General features: G+C 31.3%; 1 protein-coding gene across 1 annotated transcript; it reads left to right on the forward strand.

The window, feature by feature from the left end:
• The first annotated feature begins 15,037 nt into the window (after nt 1-15,037).
• Nucleotides 15,038-25,289, forward strand: LOC112729914 (uncharacterized). The gene is made up of 2 exons (XM_025780049.1): nt 15,038-15,886; nt 25,194-25,289. Exons 1-2 carry the CDS (start codon nt 15,038-15,040, stop codon nt 25,287-25,289), a joined length of 945 nt encoding a protein of 314 aa, XP_025635834.1.
• Nucleotides 25,290-25,619: the final 330 nt, after the last annotated feature.

A 25,619-nucleotide genomic window follows, 5' to 3' on the forward strand; every position in this document is an offset into this window, starting at 1 on the left:
CCAACACTACACCCTTCACACACGCCGTTGTTTGCCTTCGTTTTCCTTCGCCGGTGCCAACATGGAGGGTTTAGGCAGCCATGCTATGATGGACTTAACGGAGTTAAAGGTTAGCGAGTTATTGAAAGAGGTCCACCTTTATCATTCCTCTCACCTCTCCAGCCTCGTTGATAACACCGTCTCCGCCATAAATTTATGCATCGACGAAATTCCCGTTGACTTCAAGGTGTGCTCTTTCAAGCTCATATTATTATAATTTGTTCTTTTTGGAGCATTACGCTGATTCTTTGAGTGCTGATGAGTTTTCAAGTAACTGCGGATGTAGCACCGAAATTCGTGAGAGACATTGGTACGGATAAGGTTGACTTCATGTTTAAGAAGCCATCGCTCATCGAAATTAGAGGCAGTTATTCTGTTCAGAGTCTCATTAAGCCTAAGCTCAATGTTGATCTTATTATCAGGTTACCCAAGGTATATTATTTGAATGTTAATATAAACTTAAACTCAAAGAAGGGATAACATAACTTATATACATGTTAATGTTCATGGTCTTAATGTCGCGCTATTTTTCTATTATTATGTTAGGGGTGTTTCCACGAGAAAGATTACTTAAATTATAGGTACCATGCCAAAAGGTGCCTTTATCTCTGCTTGATCAAGAAGTACTTGGAGGCTTCTCCATCTATTGGTAAGGTTGAATGGTCTACCTTTCATAATGAAGCCCGAAAGTCTCTGCTGCTTGTTTATCCAGATAATTTCTTTTTGTTCTTGCACACATTCTACCTTAAAACAATAGTGGCATAGCTAACATTAAAAGGGAAAAAATTACAGCTGAAAAGGTTGCTGAAGTTTCTGGTTTTTGTAACAATCATTCCGTCAACTATGTCTCTATTTAGCTGATCAAAGCTGAACATGAGGAGTAATAACATTCATAATTTGAATCATGGTGTGTTCCTCGACTTCCCCTGATATCTAGTTATATATATTTTGTTTCATTGAGATAACGACTTCTTCCTTTTTCTACAACCTATTAATCATTGATTGTTAATATTCTTAAGGGACCACACTTCAGGCTATGCCAATGTAGCATTCTAGCATTCTGGAAGACATGATTTTAGATGATACAGAATTTTTCAACAAAATATTTCTCGGTTAGAAAGAAATAAGGGAGGCTTTGATGCTGCTTAAGGTTTGATATTTGAATATTATTTTTGCATCATGCATAACACGATAACATTTAATAATGTTAAAGATAATAAGGAATACGGAATTGAGTTCTTATTTACATTGATCTAGGTTTGGGCTCAACAGAGAAGCACAGTATATGTTCATGATGGCCTGAATGGGTTTTTTATTTCTGTCATAATGACATATCTTGCTTCTAGGCAACGAATCAGCAATTCAATGAAGGCAATTGAAATAGTTCGGGTTACCTTGAACCTCATTGGTATGTGCATAGACTCTCCTTTGTATCATCATCATGATTGGTCAGTTGCAAAAGTGTATCTATTCAGATTATTTGTGCTTAAGATAGATATCCATTTATTTTATGTAAATGCTATGGACAAAATTATTGTAACTTTTTGCCCTATACTTGGCTAATTTTGATCACAAGTTTGGTGTCTACCATATTTTATGTATTCGCAATTGTTTAACATTGTTCCTCTTTATTGGTATATCCAATTTGATAGTTTTCTTATGAAAGACTATTCCATATCCTTTCAATCCATTGTCACATCCAGTTTCTTAATCTCTTTTGTAGCCAATTTTTTTTTGACAAAGAACCCTCACAGATTGGAACTTGGGAGTGGGGATTAGGTTTTGACATTCAATGCACATATGTTGTGCAATAGGTATATATTCATTGTTGCAAATGCTTTTTTTGTAGTAACTTTGGAGTAATGGAGCCGAGGGCTATACTTTTCAAAGACAGGCCTGAGTAGTATTTACAAAAGAGGTCCACATCTCTATTTGTTTTTTAATTTTTCCATTATTTGGTTTTGTTTTACTTTTAACTGTGTTATCATATTATGTGGTATTTATTTGCATTCACTTTCCATTTGTTATCTGTTCTAATATCAACAACTTGAGTGATTTGGTTCTCTTTTTTCTCCATTGTCCATTTTTTCATACTTAAGAGAGAGAGCCAGCCCGACTTAATGAAACAACGCGTAGTTGTTGACTATCTCATACCTATGATTTTGCATAATATATAATATATTTGCAATTTTCTTACACAATATGTTATGTGCATTACATTATCTTAATACAATCATTGTGTCCATGATTTTCATTTTCAGGAAAAGATTCAGTTTAAAGAGTCATTGCCTGTTATCATATGCCATCCATATGGAGGATTCAATTTGGCTTTCCGAATATCTAAAAATGGTTTAAATCAGGTATGTAGGCCGTAATACCAATTTTAATTTTTCCTTTTCCTTTTTCTGTAGCTACTGTTCTCCTTATTTTGTTTGCTTTTGTTCTACATATTTTATATTCAGCTTCAAGATGAGGTTACTTTGACACTTAAGTGCATGGAAAAGTGTAGAGATGGCAGATTTAAGCTATAGAGCTTTTTCTTGCTCTATCTATTCCCTACATTCAAGAAAAATAGGTTTTCTTTTTTCAGCTAAGCAAGCAATTTCAAAATCCCTAGAAGTCCTAACCATCTTGCAGTGTATGTCAGAGAGAATGGAAAATGTTTTGTGATCCCCATTTCATATTTGAACCAATATTTATTCCAAGAGTTGTTGAGTGAAGTTGAGGAAGAGTTTGGATATGATCATCTTATAGGAATTCCTTTCAGTGAACATGTATTCCACCAACTCACATCTCCCTGGAGTTGAGATTGATGAAAATCTCATACTCTACGAGACTAATTAACATGGATTAGCATACATCGTGTTATAATAGATTAGTATAGAGAAATGGAATGACAAATTTAAAGTGTGTGTAATATTTTTTTGTATAAACAAATTGACAATGAATTCAATCACTCAATTATTTTTTGTTTATCTATCACGTCTTTCAGTTCTCGAAACAATTAGCAGTCTATATATGCACATTTACTTGCATAAGAAAAACCAGATTTGGCTGTTCTAATAAATTTTAAGCATGAGCAGATCACATCAAAGAAAAGAAAACTCTATTTTGGAAACAAGTGATCCTTCACCATTTCAACTTCATATAGTCAAATATATCATCAAACTTCAATATTTTAGAGGAAAAATAGCAGATGACACCATTTCACAACAAAAGCATCAAGCATACCATCTTATCCGATAAACATACCAGATTTTATCGAGTCATAGGGACTAAGATCCTTCATCACAATTCAATTTAATATGGCCACATATATCATTACATTTCAAATTTGTTGGATAGAAAAATCTAACTATATCATACATCACTACAATTTGATTTTGCAAAGTAATATTAGTCAAACATATTACTCTTCTACACATTTCATTCTTCTAGGCTCACATGAATAATGAACATTATCCCACAATTCTACTATAAACAAATCATTACACAGCTTTTTTCAAAGGACAAAATTTTAAATTGATCCAATATTACAAATTGATAATGAACTCAATTACTCTATTATTTTCTTTTTATATATATCATCTTTCAATTCTTGAGCAACAGCTTATATATATAAAGTTACTTGTAGTGAGAAAAGCCAGGTTTTTCTATTTAATGTTCTAATAAATCTCAAAATATGAACAATAACACATCAGAGAATGAAAACTCTATTTTGCAGTCAAAAGATCACTCACCACAATTCAACCACATTGGAGCCAAAAGATCCTTCACCACAAAAGTATGAAAAAATTAATTTGATATTCCTCTATACTTTATTCTGTTTCTAACATTGTTTTAACAAAATTGAATTAATTTACTATTTCAAAAAAATGTAATTAATTTATAAGTTTATTATTTTTAAATTTTATTTAATTTTATTTATTTTTATCGGCAAATAATAGGATTGATATTATTTATGACAAAACTAAAAAAAACATTCCTAATTTAACAAATTCCTATATTTCTAATGAACAATGAACGTTTAATTAATATTCCTATATTACAGACTCTGATGGTTTTTACTTCTTTTTCTGCATAGTTGGTGTGGTAAGACATTTATTTGCAATGGACTTTCTTCTGCTATTCGGTCTAGAGGAAAGATTGTTTTAAATATCACATTCAATGGAATTGCATCATTACTCCTACCTGGTGGCAGAACGGCTCATTCTAAGTTTTCAATACCCATTACAATTTATGATCATAAAATATTATTTTTGACTTACCATGTCAAATTTAAATGTAAGCCTGTGCATTGCACGAGTTTAACACTAGTAACTTAACGTTTATTGGTGTCTTCTTTTCTATAATGGTCTAGACAGCAGAGGTTCTCCCAGAAACCCTACACCCAATTGACTCAAAAATAGTGAATCCGCCATAAACCCTACTACCATGTTAGGAAGTCATAAGAAACGAACCCATAGGAACAAGATTCTTGAAATGCCCCTACCCTAATATAAAACACTCCTAACAATACATTCTTTCCCTCCTTTGCTTCTAGCAGCTCATAATCTCACTAGCTCCTCATCCACCTCCATTGCCGCCTCCGACCACCCACCCCTTTCTTCTCTACTGTCAGAACCACGCTCTTTGTTTCCTAAAGCCACTAGCAAGTCACACTCTATTCCAAACAACTGTCGTGCGAGCTCGCCAACACTACACCCTTTGCACACGCCGTCGTCCGCCTTCGTCTTCCTCCGCCGGCGCCAACAAGGAGGGATTAGGCAGCCATGCTATGATGGACTTAATGGAGTTGAAGGTTAGCGAGTTATTGACAGAGGTCCACCATTATCATTCCTTTCAATTCTCCAGCCTCATTGATAACACCGTCTCCGCCATAAAGTCATGCATTGACAAAATCCCCGTTGTCTTCAAGGTGTGCTCTTTCAAGCTCATGTTATTATAATTTGTTTGTTTTGGAGCATTCAACACTGATTCTTTGAGTGCTGATGAGTTTTCAGGTAACTACAGATGTAGTACCGAAATTCGTGAGGGAATTGGTGTGGATAAGGTTGACTTCATGTTTAAGAAGCCATCGCTCATCGAAATCGGAGGCAGTTATTCTATTCAGAGTCTCGTTAGGCCTGAGCTCAATGTTGATCTAATTATCAGGTTACCCAAGGTATATTATTTTAATATTCATATAAACTTTAACTAAAAGAAGGGATAACCAAACTTATATACATGTTAATGTTCATGGTATTAATGTCATGCTATTTTCCTATTATTATGTTAGTGGTGTTTCCACGAGAAAGATTACTTAAATTATAGGTACCATGCCAAAAGGTGCCTTTATCTCTGCTTGATCAAGAAGACTTGGAGGCTTCTCCATCTATTGGTAAGGTTGAATGGTCTACCTTTCAGAATGAAGCCCGAAAGCTTCTGCTGCTTGTTTATCCAGATAATTTCTTTTTTTTCTTGCACACATTTTACGTTAAAACAATAGTGGCATGGCTAACATTAAAAGGGAAAAAATTGCAGCTGCAAGGGTTGCTGAAGTTCCTGGTTTTTTTTTATAAGAATCATTCCGTCGACTACGTCTCTATTTAGCTTATCAAAGATGAACATGAAGCGTAATAATATTCATAATTTGAATCATGGTTTGTTCCTCGACTTCCCCTGATATTTAATTATCAACATTTTGTTTCATTGAGATAACGACTTTTTCCCTTTTCGATAACCTATTAATCATTGATTGTTAATATTCTCAAGGGACCACACTTTAGGCTTTGCCAAAGTACAATTCTAGCATTCTAGAAGACATGTTTCTAGAGGATACAGAATTTGTCACCAAAATATTTCTTGGTTGGAAGGAAATAAGGTAGGCTTTGATTCTGCTTAAGGTTTGATATTTGAATATTACTTTTGCATCTTGCATAACATGATAACATCTAATAATGTTAAAGATATGTATAATAGCGAACACGGAATTGAGTTCTTGTTTCCAATGATCTAGGTTTGGGCTCGACAGAGAAGTTCAGTATATGTTCATGATTGTCTAAATGGGTTTTTGATTTCTGTCATACTGGCATATCTTGCTTCTAGGCAACGAATCAGCAATTCAATGAAGGCATTTGAAATAGTTCGGGTTACCTTGAACTTCATTGGTATGTGGATAGACTCTCTTTTGTATAATCATCATGATTGGTCAATTACAAAAGTGTATCTGTTCAGATTGTTTGCGCTTAAGATAAACATCCATTTCTTTCATGTAAATGCTATGGACAAAATTATTGTAACTTTTTGCCCTATACTTGGCTAATTTTGATCACAAGTTTAGTGTCTACCGTATTTTATGTATTCGCAATTGTTTAACATTGTTCTTCTTTACTGGTATATCCAAATTGATAATTTTGTTATTGAAGCCTATGCCATATCCTTTCAATCCATTGTCACATCTAGTTTTTTAATCAATTTTGTAGCCAATTTGCTATTGACAAAGAACCATCACAGATTGGGACTTGGGAGTGGGGATTAGGTTTTGACATTCAATGCACATATGTTGCGCAACAGGTATATACTCATTGTTGCAAATGTTTTTTTGTTTGTAGCAACTTCGGAGTCATGGAGCCAAGGACTATACTTTCCAAAGACAGGCTTGAGTAGTATTACAAAAGAGGTCCACATCTCTACTTGTTTTTTAATTTTTCCATTATTTGTTTTCATTTTACTTTTAACTGTGTTATCATATTAGGTGGTATTTATTCGCATTCACTTTATGTTTGTTATCTGTTCTGATATCAACAACTTGAGTGATTTGGTTCTCTTTTTTCTCTATTGTCCGATTTTTTTATACTTAAGAGAGAGAGCCAGCCCGACGTAGTGAAACAACGCTTAGCTGTTGACTATCTTATACCTATGATTTTGTATAATATATAATATATTTGTAATTTTCTGACATAATATGTTATGTGCATTACATTGTCTTAAAACAATTATTATGTCCTTGATTTTCATTTGTAGGAAAAGATTCAGCTTAAAGAGTTATTTCCTGATATCATATGCCATCCATCTGGAGGATTCAATTTGGCTTTTCGAATGTCTAGAAATGGTTTAAATCAGGTACGTAGGCCATAATACCAATTTTAATTTTTCCTTTTTGATCTTATTATCAGGTTACCCAAGGTATATTATTTTAATATTCATATAAACTTTAACTAAAAGAAAGGATAACCAAACTTATATACATGTTAATGTTCATGGTATTAATGTCATGCTATTTTCCTATTATTATGTTAGTGGTGTTTCCACAAGAAAGATTACGTAAATTATAGGTACCATGCCAAAAGGTGCATTTATCTCTGCTTGATCAAGAAGTACTTGGAGGTTTCTCCATCTATTGGTAAGGTTGAATGGTCTACCTTTCAGAATGAAGCCCGAAAGCTTCTGCTGCTTGTTTATCCAGATAATTTCTTTTTTTTCTTGCACACATTTTACGTTAAAACAATAGTGGCATGGCTAACATTAAAAGGGAAAAAATTACAGCTGCAAGGGTTGCTGAAGTTCCTGGTTTTTTTTTATAAGAATCATTCCGTCGACTACGTCTCTATTTAGCTTATCAAAGCTGAACATGAAGCGTAATAATATTCATAATTTGAATCATGGTTTGTTCCTCGACTTCCCCCGATATTTAGTTATCAACATTTTGTTTCATTGAGATAACGACTTTTTCCCTTTTCGATAACCTATTAATCATTGATTGTTAATATTCTCAAGGGACCACACTTTAGGCTTCGCCAAAGTACAATTCTAGCATTCTAGAAGACATGTTTCTAGAGGATACAGAATTTGTCACCGAAATATTTCTTGGTTGGAAGGAAATAAGGGAGGCTTTGATCTTGCTTAAGGTTTGATATTTGAATATTACTTTTGCATCTTGCATAGCATGATAACATCTAATAATGTTAAAGATATGTATAATAGGGAACACGGAATTGAGTTCTTGTTTCCAATGATCTAGGTTTGGGCTCGACAGAGAAGTTCAGTATATGTTCATGATTGCCTAAATGGGTTTTTGATTTCTGTCATACTGGCATATCTTGCTTCTAGGCAACGAATCAGCAATTCAATGAAGGCAATTGAAATAGTTCGGATTACCTTGAACTTCATTGGTATGTGCATAGACTCTCCTTTGTATAATTATCATGATTGGTAAATTACAAAAGTGTATCTGTTCAGATTGTTTGCGCTTAAGATAGACATCCATTTCTTTCATGTAAATGCTATGGACAAAATTATTGTAACTTTTTGCCCTATACTTGGCTAATTTTGATCACAAGTTTAGTGTCTACCGTATTTTATGTATTCGCAATTGTTTAACATTGTTCTTCTTTACTGGTATATCCAAATTGATAATTTTGTTATTGAAGCCTATGCCATATCCTTTCAATCCATTGTCACATCTAGTTTTTTAATCAATTTTGTAGCCAATTTGCTATTGACAAAGAACCATCACAGATTGGGACTTAGGAGTGGGGATTAGGTTTTGACATTCAATGCACATATGTTGCGCAATAGGTATATACTTATTGTTGCAAATATTTTTTTGTTTGTAGCAACTTCGGAGTCATGGAGTCAAGGACTATACTTTCCAAAGACAGGCCTGAGTAGTATTACAAAAGAGGTCCACATCTCTACTTATTTTTTAATTTTTCCATTATTTGGTTTCATTTTACTTTTAACTGTGTTATCATATTAGGTGGTATTTCTTCGCATTCACTTTATGTTTGTTATCTGTTCTGATATCAACAACTTGAGTGATTTGGTTCTCTTTTTTCTCTATTGTCCTTTTTTTTTATACTTAAGAGAGAGAGCCAGCCCGACCTAGTGAAACAACGCTTAGCTGTTGACTATCTTATACCTATGATTTTGTATAATATATAATATATTTGTAATTTTCTGACACAATATGTTATGTGCATTACATTGTCTTAATACAATTATTGTGTCCTTGATTTTCATTTGTAGGAAAAGATTCAGCTTAAAGAGTCATTTCCTGTTATCATATGCCATCAATCTGAAAGATTCAATTTGGCTTTTCGAATGTCTAGAAATGGTTTAAATCAGGTACGTAGGCCATAATACCAATTTTAATTTTTCCTTTTTCATTTTGTTCCATATATTTTATATTCAGCTTCAAGATAAGGCTGTTTTAACACTTAAGTGCATGGAAAAGTGTAGAGATAGCGGATTTAAGCTCTAGAGCTTTTCGTTAGTCTTTCTATTCCCTACATTCAAGAAAAACGAGTTTTCATTTTTCAGGTAAGCAAGCAATTTCAAAATCCGTAGAAGTCCCAACCATCTTGCAGTGTATGTCGGAGAGAATAAAAAAAGTTTTGTGATCCCCATTTCATATTTGAACCAACATTTATTTCAAGAGTTGTTGAGTGAAGTTGAGGAAGAGTTTGGATACAATCATCCCATAGGAGTTCCTTGCAGTGAACATGTATTCCACCAACTCACATCTCCCTTGAGTTGAGATTGATGAAAATCTCATACTCTATGAGACTAATTAACATAGATTAGCATACATCATGTTATAATAGATTAGTATAGAGAATTGGAATGACAAATTCAAAGTGTGTGTACTATTTTTTTTTGTATAAACAAATTGATAGTAAATTCAATCACTCAATTATTTTTTGTTTATCTATTACGTCTTTCAATTCTCGAAACAATTAGAAGTCTATATATGCACATTTACTTGCATGAGAAAAATTAGATTTGGCTGTTCTAATAAATTTCAATCATGAGCAGATCACATCAAAGAAAAGAAAACTCTATTTCGAAAACAAGTGATTCTTCACCATTTCAACTTCATATAGTCAAATATACCATCAAACTTCAATATTTTAGAGAAAAAAATAGCAGATGACACCATTTCACAACATAAGCATCAAGCATACCATTTTATCCGATAAACATACTAGATTTTATCGAGTCATAGGGACTAAGATCCTTCATCACAATTCAATTTTATAAGGCCACATATATCATTACATTTCAAATTTGTTGGATAGAAAAATCCAGCTATATCATACATCACCACTATTTGATTTTGCTAAGTAATACAAGTCAAACATATTACTCTTCCACACATTTCATTCTTCTAGGCTCACATGAATAATGAACATTATCCCACAATTTTACTATCAACAAATCATTACACAGCTTTTTTCAAAGGACAAAATTTTAATTTGATCAAATATCACAAATTGATAATGAACTCAATCACTCAATTATTTTCTGTTTATATATAACATCTTTCAATTCTTGAGCAGCAGCTTATATATGCAAAGTTACTTGTAGTGAAAAAAGCCAGATTTCACTATTTAATGTTCTAATAAATCTCAAAACATGAACAATAACACATTAGAGAATGAAAACTCTATTTTGCAGCCAAAAGATCACTCACCATATTTCAACCACATTGGAGCCCAAAGATCCTTCACTACAAAAGAATGAAAAATTTAATTTGACATTCCTCTATACTTAATTCTGTTTCTAATGTTGTTTCGATAAAATTGAATTAATTTAGTATTTCAAAAAAATTAAATATTTTTTAAATTTACATAATTTATAAGGTTATTAATTTAAAAAATTATATTTATTTTTATTTATTTTTATCGTCAAATAATAGGATTGATACTATTTATGACAAAACTAAAAAAAACATTCCTAATTTAACAAATTCCTATATTCCTAATGAACAATGAACGTTTAATTAGTATTCCTATATACGGGAATGGATCTTCTCAATTGTTAAAAAAGTTGAGAGTAAAGTGTGATCTCTAACCCTTCATTGCATTCTCTGTCATGTTTTTTCTTGGTCCTACTTATAAAATTAATGGTGAGAGATCACACTTTACTCCCTCAATTGTTAAAAAAAAAATTGAGAGGATCCATTTTCTCCTATATACTACATGCTCACATTCTTTTATGGTTGAGTGGATATCACAAGATAACAACAAAAACTCAAATTGACCGGTTAATATCTTTAGAATTGTCAAATCTTGTTCAACACCCAAAATTGTTTAGAGTTGTGTCTACATATATGATTCATAGACCATGTGGTAGAGCTTTCTCAAAATCTCCCTGCATGAAATATGGGTACTGCAGCAAATATTATCCCAAAATATTTAGTAGCACCACAGTTATCGATGATAGTAGATACCCATCATATAAAAGACAAGACATAGGAGTAGTTACTAAGAAGAAGGGAGTCCATATGGATAATAGGAATGTGGTTCCATACAATGCATATTAGCTGATATCTTATCAAGTGCATGTTAATGTAGAGTACTACAACAAGTCAAATACTATCAAATATTTGTTCAAATACGTGAATAAAGGTCCAAACAGAATAGCAGTTGGAGTTTCAAAGGAAGCTTCAAGTGGAGAGGATGCTCAGGTTATTGATGAGATCAAACAATTTTATGATTGCAGGTATTTGTCTGCATTTGAGGCTGTGTGGAGAACTTTGGCTTATGATATTTATCAGAGGTGGCCTTCAGTGATGAGATTAACTTTTCATTTTCCTGGAGAGAAAAATATCATCTTTAAAGATGATGACGATCTTGAGGAAATCATGGAAGAAGAGGAAGGGAAATGTATGATGTTCTTAGCATGGATGGAGGCCAACGAAGAATTCGAAGCAGGTCAAACTTTGACGTATGCTGAGTTTCCAAATCAATTTGTTTATGATAGAAAAGTAAGGGGAATGGCATCCATGCAAAAGAAGGTATTCTATTGGAAGGTTAAACTATGTTCCACTAGGTACAGGTGATATCTACTATATGAGAATTTTGTTAGCTGTTCAGAGAGGTTGCACAACATATGAGTCTATTAGGACAGTTAATGGGATTACATATTCTAGCTTCCAAGATGCTTACTATTCTATGGGACTACTGTGTGATGATAGGGAATTCATTACAACTATTAATGAGGTAGCTGAACTTGCATCTGGTCATCAATTGAGAAAACTATTTGCAATGCTACTGATATCTAATAGCATTATCAAACTAGAGCGTGTTTGGCATGCAACTTGGACATTATTAGCTAATGGGATACTATATGAGAGGAGAAAAGCATTGAAAAACTCAGGTATTTTACTATATCTTTTTTTTATATCAAGATTGTATTTTCTTATTACTTTTATTTTTATTAATAATATTAATGGTTTTATTTAGAAATTACTTATTAAATATTTCATAAAATCATCATGTGTTTTTGCTAGGACTAAACATGACTGATGACGAATTAAAAAATTTCTACCTTATCAAGATTGAGAAGATACTCAACAGCAATGCGAGATCTTTAAGAGACTATTAATCAATGCCACATTCAGAGATGTCTGATGTTCACATTTTTCAGAATAAGCTAATAGAGGAGAGAGAGCGAGAGCAAAAGCGTGGGTGGGAAACACAAGGAGGGGTAGGTCTAAGGAACATGGCAAAGATCTTAGGGTTTGGAATCGAGAAGAGTATCGGCAGCTGCAGAATGAATCCTTCTCCATATTTGTGAGTAATCTTCCTAAAGACATATCAAAGAGAGAATTATTCCATTTGTTCAACTGGAGACGCATCAATAATATATATCTATCCCGAAAACAAAAAAATGGGATTATATACATGTTTGCTTTCATTCGGTACACAACAAAAGGAGGCGCATTGAAAGCTATAGAAGAAACGAATCGACTGAGGCTGAGAGGTAAGGTTTTCTTTGTGGGAGAGGCTAAATACAGAAGAATGTCGGGAACAACGAACATAACCAAACGACATAGAGCTGATGTGACATAAAACCTCAATACTTGAAAACCACGCATGGAAGTAGTGCAGCACGATTCTTCGTCGTCTGGACATGAACTAAGAACAAAGGTTGTTGAAAAGGACCCGCATGGAAATGGATGGACAAAAAAGGTAGAAGTAGTAGTGGCGACAGAAAATTTGGAATGGCTGCAGCGAAATCTTGTAGGAGGCACGACGAAGCTTATTAATTTTGCTTCTTTGAAGGAAATGGTTGCGAAGAACGTCCCAAATGTCGTCCAGGTTTGGGAAATGGGAGCATACAAAGCATTTTTAACTTTTGATAGTGTTTTGCATGCTGAGGAAACATACACCTTTAACATGAATAGTTTCCTGCAATTGTTTCACAGTGTATGGAGGTGGGAGGAGTCAGAACATAGTGAAACTCGAAGAGTGTGGCTATAATGCTTTAGGGTACCACTGCACGCATGGTCAGTCGACACGATCAAAACAATAGGAGGTTAATGAGGTGAAGTGGTTGGATGTGATAGAGAGATAGAATTGTGTAATTCTTTCACTGCAGGACGTCTTCAGATTGATACTTGTGTAATGAATGTGAGTTCAAGAATGGATCTATATCACAATTGGTACAGGAGGCTTTGATGTTCTGGTGAAGGAGGTTGGACATGAGACGTGTAATTTACAGTGCACAAAAAACAGTGGGATGAAGGGACAGGTGTAGAATGGAATCACAGTAACATAAGTAAGAGCCCAGGACTGGTTATTAGGCAGAGGCAGGTGACAGAAGTTATGCATGAAGGAAGCCAGGACGAAGAGCTGGTGATGATGGTAGCACGGGGGGAGGAAGAAGATAAGGGCATATTAGTAATTCCAGACTTAATTTTGAATGAATGGGTTAATGGCAATAAATATCACAATTGCGGAGAAATCGTAACAAATCAATCAGTTACTGGCGATAATCAAGGATTGCCTAATTTTGGGGGAAGGTACGTTATGAGTTATGTGGCAGATTCTGAGAAAACATTGACATGTGAGCTTAATAGGCTGAACAGGAGGTCCAATAGCAAAAAACAAAAAAGGGGTTGCCTAAGCAAGCCTTGGGCCAGCTGTAATAAGAAGTTTGAGGAGGGGAAGCTAGCCTGGTTGGGCCCAATGCTACCAGCTACCAAGGAGGCAGCTACTGGGACCGAGGTGGAGAATCCGGGTCGGGTATCCAGTGTTTGTGCTAGGCGCGGGTCTCGAACTGCAGAGGGCGAAAGGAAAGAAAGCAGCATTCAAGGGGAAGTCGTCTTCGAAGGTGATAGTGGCGCACATGATGGGGATAGCCACAGCGAAACTAGGTTGGTCGGGGACCTACGCTGCCAGTTGATTCGCGGAGGGGAGAAATGCATCCGGACTGGTGAATGTGCAGCTTTTGACAATGGTGGAAGTGAGATGAGTGGCAGGGCATAGATATTAGCAAGTAGAGATGCTTATGGAGGTTATGGCGGTGCAGAACAACAGGGGTGGAAGTTGGTGGAAGTGGAGAAGCAGATGTGTTCATTGAGGAGAGAGGCGTGATATTGAATGGTGGCCACACGGACCAGTGTCTTGTTCAAAATTGTAAGAGGGTGGTTGTCAGACATGACCACGATGGCATTAGAGAGGATGATTTTGGCCATGAGGGTACCAAAAATGAAGCAGAAGATAGTGGCAGTCAGAGCTCAATTTTATGGGAACAATTGCTGGAAAACGAAAGGACCTAGGAGCTGGCTAAAGAGTCAGGTGCTATGTTGTACAATGAAGAGGATGACATTATGGCAATTCTCTAGGCGCAAAACGAAGAAATAGCTCGAAAAAGGAAAGTGGCTAAGCGGAAGGAGAAAATGAGACGGTGCAGACCCACACATAAAAAACAAGTGTGTAAGAAAATTTTTAATGATTGTTAGTACTTGGAATGTTAGGGGATGGAAAGTTGAGAATAGTGAAGGACCTAAAGAAAAAATATAGCTTAAATCTGTTAGGATTAATTGAGACTAAAAGCCAGGTTGTGACGAAATTTGACATTGCAAGAATATGGGGTAAGATGGTTCAGTTTGGGAATATATAGGCTCTGATGGTGCATCTGGTGGACTTTTGTTAATATAGGATGAATTTGTGTTTAAAATAAATAATTGCTATAAGGGGAGAGGTGGTAGTGTATTGAAGGAGTAATGTTAAAGAGTAGTTTCAATTGCGCATTTATCTTGGTCTATGGTGCACATAATAGAGATGAGAAGACTCATATTTGGGAGGAGCTAGGTTATATAGCTGGGTTATGTCAGGTTCCTTGTTGTTTTCTGGGAGACTTTAATGAAATAGTACATGTTGACAAAAGGAAAGGTGCAACTAGCTTACCTCGGTCTGCCAAAGAGTTCAAGGTTTGGATACAAGATATGCACTTAGTGGATCTGGCCCTCACTGATCGTAAGTTTACATGGTTTCGAGGACGATCTTGCAGTCGTATAGATAGAGCTCTGGTTAATGTGGAGTGGCTAGAAGAGTTTCCAGAGACTCGCCTACGAGGTGTGCCAAGGAGTTTGTCAGATCATTGCCCTATAATAGTGGAGGACAAAAAGCTTAGGGGAGGTCCAAGGCCGTTCAGAAGTCTTGATTCTTGGTTTACACATGAAGGATTTCTTAGCATGGTTAAGGAGGAGTGGAGAGGTTTGGGGGAGATACAGTTCACAGATAAACTGAAGGCGCTGACAATTCCGTTGGGAAGATGGCATAAGGCCAATTTTGGTGAGATGTACAAAAAAATTTCAAAGTTTGAGGAAGAAACCAAGAGGATTGATGATATGGTAAGTAATGGAGTGTATGATGAAACTATGGAGGCTAGAAGAAAGGCGTTGGTTACTTGTTGTGAGAGATGGTATGTAAGGAAGGAAGTACATTGGAAACAGATGTCTCAGTCCCGGCATGCGAAGGAGATGGACAAAAATACAAGACACTTTCACAATATAGCCTCCGCAAGAAGGCAGAATAATAGGATTGATACACTGGTAATAAACGGCAGACAGGTTAGGAATCAAGCGTCAGAGAGTTTGGTGTGGAATTTATAGTCCACAAACTAACCGGCAAGTGCACCGAGTCGTACCAAGTAGTACCTCAGGTGAATGAGGGTCGATCCCACGAGGATTGATGGATCAAGCAACAATGGTTGATTAATTTGCTTAGTCAGACAAGCAGAAAATGGTATTTGGGTTCCAATTGCATTAAACAGTAAATTCAGAGAATTAATAAAGTAGGCAGTAAATTGGTGTGAAGAATATATAAGTAAAACAGTTAAGGTTTCAGAGATGTTTATCTTTCGGATTAACTTTTCTTACCAACTATTTTAATCATGCAAGATTCAATTCATGGCAAACTGTAATTGACTAAACCCTAATTCCTTAGATCTTTTTAGTCTCATTTAACCTTCATCAACCGCCAATTCCTTGGTCACTTGATTCTGATTAGAGAATTAAGCTCAAAATATAAGATGATTATATGTCATGTATCCCGTTAAGTCCAAATAATTAGTGATTTAGGAGAATTTTTTCAAGCTGTTGTTCAGGTAAATTGCTTTTCCAAGGTTTACAAGAACTCAATTAGAATAAGGGTCATGCTTCCGTTCCACCCAGATTCATAAGATGAAGAACGAAAACAAATTCTTGAAATTGAAATCAAAACAGTAATTAAAATAGAGGACTAATAGTATCAATCCATACAACAAACAGAGCTCTTAACTTTAACAGTGGAGGTTTTGTTGCTCATGCTCAGAGAAAAAACTAGGATTCAGAAAAACTGTCAAGTGCGGAATGAGGTAAGAGAGGAGAGAAAAGCCCGAAGGGCTGAATCTTTTCCCTTTTATATCTAATCCTAATTAATGTAAAATATATTTTCTAAAACTAAATAATATCTTTTCCTATTTGTAATAAAAATAAAAGTTTTAATCAAAATAAATAATAAATCTTCAAAGGCTTCTTAGTTGATGGATGTGGGGACCAACGTTTCCCTTTCAATTGGTGCCTAACTTCAAGAAATTGAAGTTAGGCACTACCTTGGCCGAATGGATTATGCGTGCTTGTCTTGACTGGCGCCTAACTTCAAAAATGTGAAGTTAGGCATGGCTTTGGCAGCATGCTTTGGAAGGCTTTGTGCTCCTGGCGCCTAACTTGGGAAATTCCAAGTTAGGCGCCATCTTGGCCGTACAGAATGGAGAGAAAAGGTATACTATTATATATCGTTGAAAAGTTCTAGAAGTTAGCTTTCCAATGCCCCTAAAACCGTGTCAATTGATCCTGTGTAGCTCAAGTTATTTCTGTTAGAGTGCAAGGAGGTCAGGGTTGACAGCATCATTCTCTTTCTTCCTTTTTTGCTACACAAACTTGTCAAATCCATCTGAATGCTACCTGAAATAAACAGAATTGCATACAACTCAAAGTAGCATTCATAGTGGCTAAAAAGTATTTAAATATTGATTAAACTTAACATTTCAAATGCAAATTCACTAGGAAAAGATAGGAAAGATGCTCACGCATCACAACACCAAACTTGAATTGTTGCTTGTACTCAAGCAACCAAAACTAATATAAACTTAGGATGTAAATTTGCATGAGAAGTGAGTGCTCGATTAAGCTCCTGTCCTTCTCAAAGTGGGGTTTATAACACTGAAACTCTGAATAGTTTAAGCATCTCATCATCCTTTGAATCTAAGGAATATCATTGTCATTCGGAATTAGAATCCGGATAATATTATGAATTCTCTGGCCTTTTTACTTCGAATTAATCCTTGAACACAGCAAATTGTCTTTCATTCTCTTTTCTTTGGTGCTTTGCACCTTGAGCCTAGCCATGACTTTAAATGCTTTGTCTCAAGCTTTACTTGACACAAAAACACCACAAGCACTTAACTGGGAAACTCTCTTTGAGTTCTGATTTTTCTTTCAATTACTCCCAAACAGTGGTGCTCAAAGCCTTTGGCATACTCTGTATTTGTAGTTGGCCTCGACTCTTAGTGTCCTATGTCAAGAGTTACTTGACACATTCACACCACAAGCATATGGCTAGGAAAACAACTCTTTGAGTTTTTAATCATATTTGACCTTCCTAGCTATTGATGCTCAGAGCCTTGGACCTTGCTTTTTTTTTTCTTTTGCTTCAAGGATTAAGTTTTTGTTTAATTTGGAGAATTCATAATAGTTCTCTAAATTCCTGTTCCTCACACATCAACATCCTTTGATTCAAATTCAAATATGCACTGTTCATATCATGCATTCAGAATCACAGATAATACCACCACATTCAAGTAAATAAGACTACTCTTAAATATAACTCGATTTCTCATGCGATACATTACTTCTTCTTTTTCTTTTGGTTTTTTTTAGTTTAGTGAGCAATACATGAGGCATCTTTTTCAAGCTAAAATAGACAACAGAATTAAAATTAACAGAATTAAACTAGAACCTAAGAATTGAAATTACTAGAAATCATGCAGACATTCAAACAAAACAGTAGAAAACAGGAATATAATATAATAAGAACAGAAGGAAATAGAATGAAAGGAACTCATAACCACCTCAGTTATTCTAGTGACCATTTCATTCCTCAGGTTGTCCTCCTCCATGAAGATGATCCACCTCTTTTTGGTGTCACTAATGATAAGGTAAAGGTAGAGCACACTCTATAACACCAAACTTAAAAGTTTGCTTGTCTTCAAGCAAAGAGAAACTAAAAAAGGGGGACATAAAAAAAATGTATGGAGGAGTAAAAAAAATATTAATGCAAAAGAAGTCGGAAATAATAAAAGGGCAAGAAAGATAAAAATTAAAATTTATTTTATATATATAGGAGGGTGTGGGGACGTTGGTTTGAAAGGGGGTATATATATATAGAAAGCATTTTAGGTGTGACATTGTTCTTTGTTGGACTTTCAGATTTCCACTTTCTCTTACCATTCAGATTTAATATAAAATATATGAAGGATTCAGATTAAGAAAAACATGACCCAAGAGAGTATACGAAAGAAATGCAACCGATTCATTTGTTGTGAAGTATTTAAACATTGAAAATGTCGATTTTGTCCAAGTGGACACAAAATAGCCTATCTCCCCATGGTATGAATTTTATTTAAGCTCTCTCTCTATGCAATATTAGTGTCCCATTTCTCCCTTTCGCTGTGATGTAATGTCTTCCCTCAGAATTTTATTTGTCTATTATTTTACAGAGATATTATTATTATTATTATTATTATTATTATTATTATTATTATTTGTAATTTAGTTTTGTTTCTCTTGTATATATATAGAACGAATTTATTAATCCAATTTTTTTCACTATATTGAAAACATGTTATTTTACTAAATGCATATTATTTTCTAAAATTTTAAATATTAATTATTTTAAATATTAAATATATTTTATTTAAGTTATTTAAAAAAGAGATAAAATTAAAAAAGAATGAAAAAAAAGGATAAAAAGAGAAATTATTTTCAATCATGGAAGATCTATTTAACTCTCATGATCATTTTCTTTCTTTTATTTCTGTTTGCTCTTTCATATTTAAAATAACTTAGGGAGAGACAAATTTCAATAATAAATTATAAAAATATTTTAAACGTGATATATTATGCTATATTTAAGTACTATAATATAAGAAAGAAATTAAATCACATCACATATAGTATAAGTATGATTTTTTTTAGTTTATTTATAATTATTAAAGAGAAATAATATTAATATTAAAGATTAATATTAACTAAAATAAAAAATTAATAAAAAAATTTAAAAGTCTAATAATTTTTGAATAAAGATAGTGAGATTCAGAAATAATAAAAATTATATATTTAATGGTAATTACTTTTTTATTTTTATCACTTTACAATTCTCCTCATTTTAAAAGATATTTTTCTAGCAGTTAATACATTGAATAAATTAAAAAAAAATAAGTGTTTGGTTAGATTAACTTTCAAAAAAAATATATTTAATTATAAAATACTTTTATTAAATTTTAAATATATTTAAATACATCTTTTAAAAAAATATTTTTATTAAAAATTAATTATTATTTTTTCTAAAAACCAATAATACTTTACTTTTGAAACCATTAAAAGCAAAAACAAGGAATTTTTAATTTTTTTACAAAAATAATAAAAACTAGAATAATTTAAATTAAATAATTTTATTTGAACAATAGAAAAGTGAATTGTAGTAATATACTATTGTCAGGTTTTCAATATTAGATTTTAAGTCTTTATAAATTTAAGAGTAAATCATCTATCTAAAATGAATCTCGTTTAATATTATCCGTTTATTCTTAATTGATTTTTGTTACTAATATGTCTTATACAAATCGTTTTAAGCTAGAAGAATTTAGTAGTAGTTATTAATAAATTGTTCTAAGCCATAATAAAAGATAGAAGTGTAGACAAATTATTTTAACTAAGTACGATTTAGTAGATAAACCAATTGATATATAATTCAGTTGAAGTCTTTACTAGAAGAGAAGAATTTATATAAATCAGTTTTAGTCACTCCAATTTTTATTAAGAGAGAAAAATATACGGACATTAACAATATAAATGGTTCAAAATTTTGAGAATTAACTAAAATCAAAGCTACTCATCATGCATTATCTCTTTATTCTTTCTCTAAAATAAAAATTAGGAAGTTAAATAAATTTATATTAGTATCTTTAAAATTATAAACAATTAAGATTAAAATCTTTTTCAATATATATATATATATATATATATATATATTATATTTTCTCCTTATTAAAAAATCAAAACATGTAGGTATTCTTTTGTTTTCTTTTTTTAAAAAAATAGAAGTTTCTAGATATATCGTATTTACTATGTTTTATGGTGAATTCTACCCAACCCCCTCTAAAATAACATGTAAGTTACCCTTCATGATGTGTCACATTTTAATTGGTCATTACTTAACTATAGTTGGGTTATTTTGTAATTTATTATTTGAGATGGGTAATTGTATAATTTCTTAAAATATTAAAATTCTACCCCATTAATTGAAACACGTTCTCACGCAATCTCTTTCTACAGTACATCATTTCTTAACGGGTCGTTGAATTCCCATGGCTCGTAACTTCCCTCTTCTTCCCAGTATAGCCAACGCGAACTTCATTGCTATCTCTTGTCCTCTCACTCAATCCCCCCCCCCTTTTTTTTTTTTTTTGCCATGAATCACTCTTTACCAATATCAGCATCATTAATGGTTAGTTCGGTTATTAAATTTTTTTATTAAAAAAATATATGTTTATTTAATTACAAGATGGAATATATATTCATATTTAAAATATAATATAATAAAATAAATCTATTTAAAATACTTAAAAGTATAATTAAAATCATGAATATATAAATATAATAATAAAATTTGTACTCTAAACAAGTAAACATATTTTTTATCATACATAAATTATTTAAAAAATAAATATATTATTAAAATTAATAATACAAATTTAAAATAATAAAATCTAATTTTTTACTGTTATAATATTTTTATTCTTTTAATTTACAATTTATTAGTACTTTATTATTTAATTAATGATTAAACAAATTATTTTTATAAAAAATTATGTTTTGTATTATCTTATAGAAGAGACCAATATATTAGTTTAAAAAATAAAGTAAAAATGAAATTTTAAATAAAAAATATTTAATATTAAAATTTTTAAATATAAAAATAATTTGTATAAATATTTAAAAGATAAATATAAAATATATGCATAAAATAAATAAAACAGATAAAATGGAAGTACTCATGAGAAATAAATAATTATTTTTGTCTCCTTTATTTATTTTAAACATGTATTTTATATTTATATCCTGAATATCTATATAATTTGCTTTTGTATTTAAAAATTTTAATATTAACTATTTTTTATTTAAAATATCATTTTTACATTAATTTTTAAATTGGTATATTGGTCTCTTCTTTAAGATTATACAAAAAATATTTCTCATGAAAATAATTTGTTTAATCATTAATTAAATAATAAAATATTAATAAATTAAAAATTAAAAGAATAAAAATACTATAAAAATTACTTGTAAGAAAGTTGAATTTTATCATTTTAAATTTGTGTTATTAATTTTAACAATTTATATTTTTTTAAAATAATTTATGTATGATAAAAGATATGTTTACTTGTTTAGAGTACAAATTTTATTATTATATTTGTATATTCCTGATTTTAATTATACTTTTTTAAGTACTCTTAATTGATTTATTTTATTATATTATATTATATTTTACATATGAATATATATTCCATATATTATTTTTAATGAAAAAAATTTAATAACCAAACTAACCATTAATTATATTGGTAAGGAATGATCCATGGTATAAAAAAAAAGAGATTGAGTGAGAGGACATGAGATAGCAATGAAGTCGGTGCTGACTATACTGGAAGTCGGTGCTGACTATACTGGGAAGAACGAAGAAGTTACAAGCCATGGAAATTCAACGACTCGTTAAGGAATGATGCACTGTAGAAAGAGATTGCGTGAGAACGTGCTTCAATTAATGGGGTAGAATTTTAATATTTTAAGAAATTATACAATTACCCATCTCAAATAATAAATTACAAAATAGCCCAACTATAGTTAAGTAATGACCAATTAAAATGTGACACATCATGAAGGGTAACTTACATGTTATTTTAGAGGGGGTTAGGTAGAATTCACCATGTTTTATTGGTAGTCAAATATATAAGTTTTCAATAAAATAATTTTAATAAGTGTTTATCTAAACAATAATATTTATCTATTAATAGAATTAAATGATATGATTGTATTAAAATTCAGAGTTTATAATTTATAAAACTAATCTCGATGAAATATATTTAAAATAAAAGGATTAATTATCGTTTTTATAAGTATAGTTCTTTTTCATGTTTCTATAAGTGTAATTTTTATTTGACTATTTATCTATTATTATATAGAGAAAAATGCTATTATTATCACACCTCAATAATAAAATTTTACTTAATCATCTTAAATTATGGGGCAAAAAACAGAAATAAGCTAACGGAGAAAAATAATTTACGTGAATAAGCCAAAAGAAAACTGTTTCATGAATTCACCAAAACACGTTTATATGTAGTTCGAACCAGTTTGGTTCGAACTCCATTTCTAAAAATGTTATAATAACTTAGGTAAATACATGCATGTACTCAAATTTTAAATAAAATATTCTACATAGTCAATAATAGTTTAGAAATGAAAGAAAATATTTTATTCCATACAAAATAATTAAAAAATATATTTTATTCTATACAAAATAATTTTAAAAAATGGCTTAAAAGATGTTATGAGTACTATAAAAGTTTGTAATATTCTAGTAATTTAGGTAAAAAGATGATAAAAATATTTTTTTTTTAATTTCTAAATTATTAGTGACTATGTAGAAATAATTAAATTATATGGTTAGATAATATTCTAGTGATTTAGGTAAAAATATGATAAAAATATTTTTTCTTTAAGTTTGTAATATTCATGATAATTTTTTGAAAAAATTATTTAAATTATATGGTGAGATATTACATGATTCGAATTACGCATAGGGAAGTTCGAATCACTCTGATTCAAATTATATGGTGAGCAATTCGAATTCTATACAATACTCTTCTGCCCATTCTTGATAGCTCATGAATATTTTTTAATAAATTTATTTAAATTATACCACAAAAAAAATATTTTATTCTATGTAAAATAATTTTAAAAATGACTTAAAAAATGTTAGAAGTACTATAAAAATTTGTAATGTCCTAATGACTTAGGACATTAAAGAAATACTCTACATAGTCACTAATAATTTAGAAATTAAAGAAAAAATATATTTATCATCTTTTTACCTAAATCACTAGAATATTACAAACTTTTATAGTACTCATAACATCTTTTAAGCCATTTTTTAAAATTATTTTGTATAGAATAAAATATATTTTTTAATTATTTTGTATGAAATAAAATATTTTCTTTCATTTCTAAATTATTATTGACTATGTAGAATATTTTATTTAAAATTTGAGTACATGCATGTATTTACCTAAGTTATTATAACATTATTACAAATTTTTATAGTACTCCTAACATTTTTTAAGCCATTTTTTTTTAAATTGTTTTGCATAGGATAAAATATTTTTTGTAGTATAATTTAAAAAAAATTATTAAAAAATTTATTAAAAAATATTCATGGGCTATTAAAAATGGACAGAAAAGTATTGTATAGAATTCGAATTGATAGCTCATTAATATTTTAAAAAAGTCTCGTAATTAAATATTTTGTTACCTTTTTTTAACGTATGAAATAAAATATATATTTTTTAATTTTTAAATTATTAAATTTTTTTAATAATTTTTTTAATAATTTTTTTATAAATTATTAATTTTTTAACAGCATAATTCGAATTATACCATGAATTACTGTGTGTAATTCGAACCAAGATGGTTCGAATTAGTGTGTGCATGTGTTTGTGTATAATTCGAACCAAGCTGGTTCGAATTATGTAGAAATGGAGTTCGAACCAAGTTGGTTCGAACTACATATAAACGTGCATTGGTGGATTCATGAAGCAATTTTCGTTTTAACTTATTCACGTAAATTATTTTTTTCCTTGGCTTATTTCTGTTTTTTTGCCCTAAATTATCTTTTTTTCTATTTTATAGCTAAATTAATAATTTATTAAGTAAAAATTTAATATTACCCAAACTTATTATCACTAATACTATAAAATTAAATTAATGTTATTTTTTAATAATGTAATAATAATCAAGTGTATCTATAACACATGGGATATAGTATATAGTACATGACAATAAAAAAATAATTAACAGATGAATTATAAAGTACAACATATATATTCTGAATTTTCATCTAATATTATTTTATTGTCTTTATGCAATTTAAACTAATAGTGAGTAAACTAAAATTATAAGAAAATGTTTTATGTCAATTTCACAAATTTTATACAAATTTAGTTATTTTAATTGATAATTATATACTTCTGTAGAAAAGAATTTTATTCTAATACTTAAATAAAATAAAAATTATTTTTAAATAAAAAAAGAATTATGTTGACACTGATTTTTAATTAAATTTAAAAATTATTATTATTAAAAAAAATTATTTGACTCAAATTTTTATGTGTAAAAAAATTTATTTAATTTTTATTTGATTTTTTTAACTATTTCTTGGCTTAATCAATTTCAAACTCTTCTATTCATCATGTCCGTCCCAACATAGCCGCTAGGTTAGAGCTGTGCATTCTCCATTTCTTTAGCTCATTACAGTCTTTTTTTTTTTTTGTTATTTCAGGGCCACAAGTGTCATTGCGAGCTTCACTCCATGACAAATTTAAACCTTGCTACTGGATCGTACATGACATACCAGACTTTCAATAAAGTATACTAGAGCACTTGAAATGTTTTCATATATATAGGGAACGATGAAGTCACGTTGGGGGGTTTCGGATTTTATATATATATAGTAGGGGATGAGGGGGGTTACAGGTGGGGATTTATTTGGATTTAGTCTAAGGGTTTATGATGGATTCGGAATCATATATGTGGGGAAGGGAGGATAGTTTTGGAAGGGAGTGGGGGAAATAAGAAAAAGGGTAAGGGAATCTGAGAAGGGGGGGGGGGGGGCGCTGCATCCCCGGAAGCCAAATTCAGCATTGGCGCCTAACTTTATGGATGTGAAGTTAGGCGCTGACCCCTCCCGTATGCGAAGCCCTCTCTG

The sequence above is a fragment of the Arachis hypogaea genome, chromosome 12 (assembly GCF_003086295.3).
Source record: "Arachis hypogaea cultivar Tifrunner chromosome 12, arahy.Tifrunner.gnm2.J5K5, whole genome shotgun sequence".
Classification (NCBI taxonomy): Eukaryota; Viridiplantae; Streptophyta; class Magnoliopsida; order Fabales; family Fabaceae; genus Arachis; species Arachis hypogaea.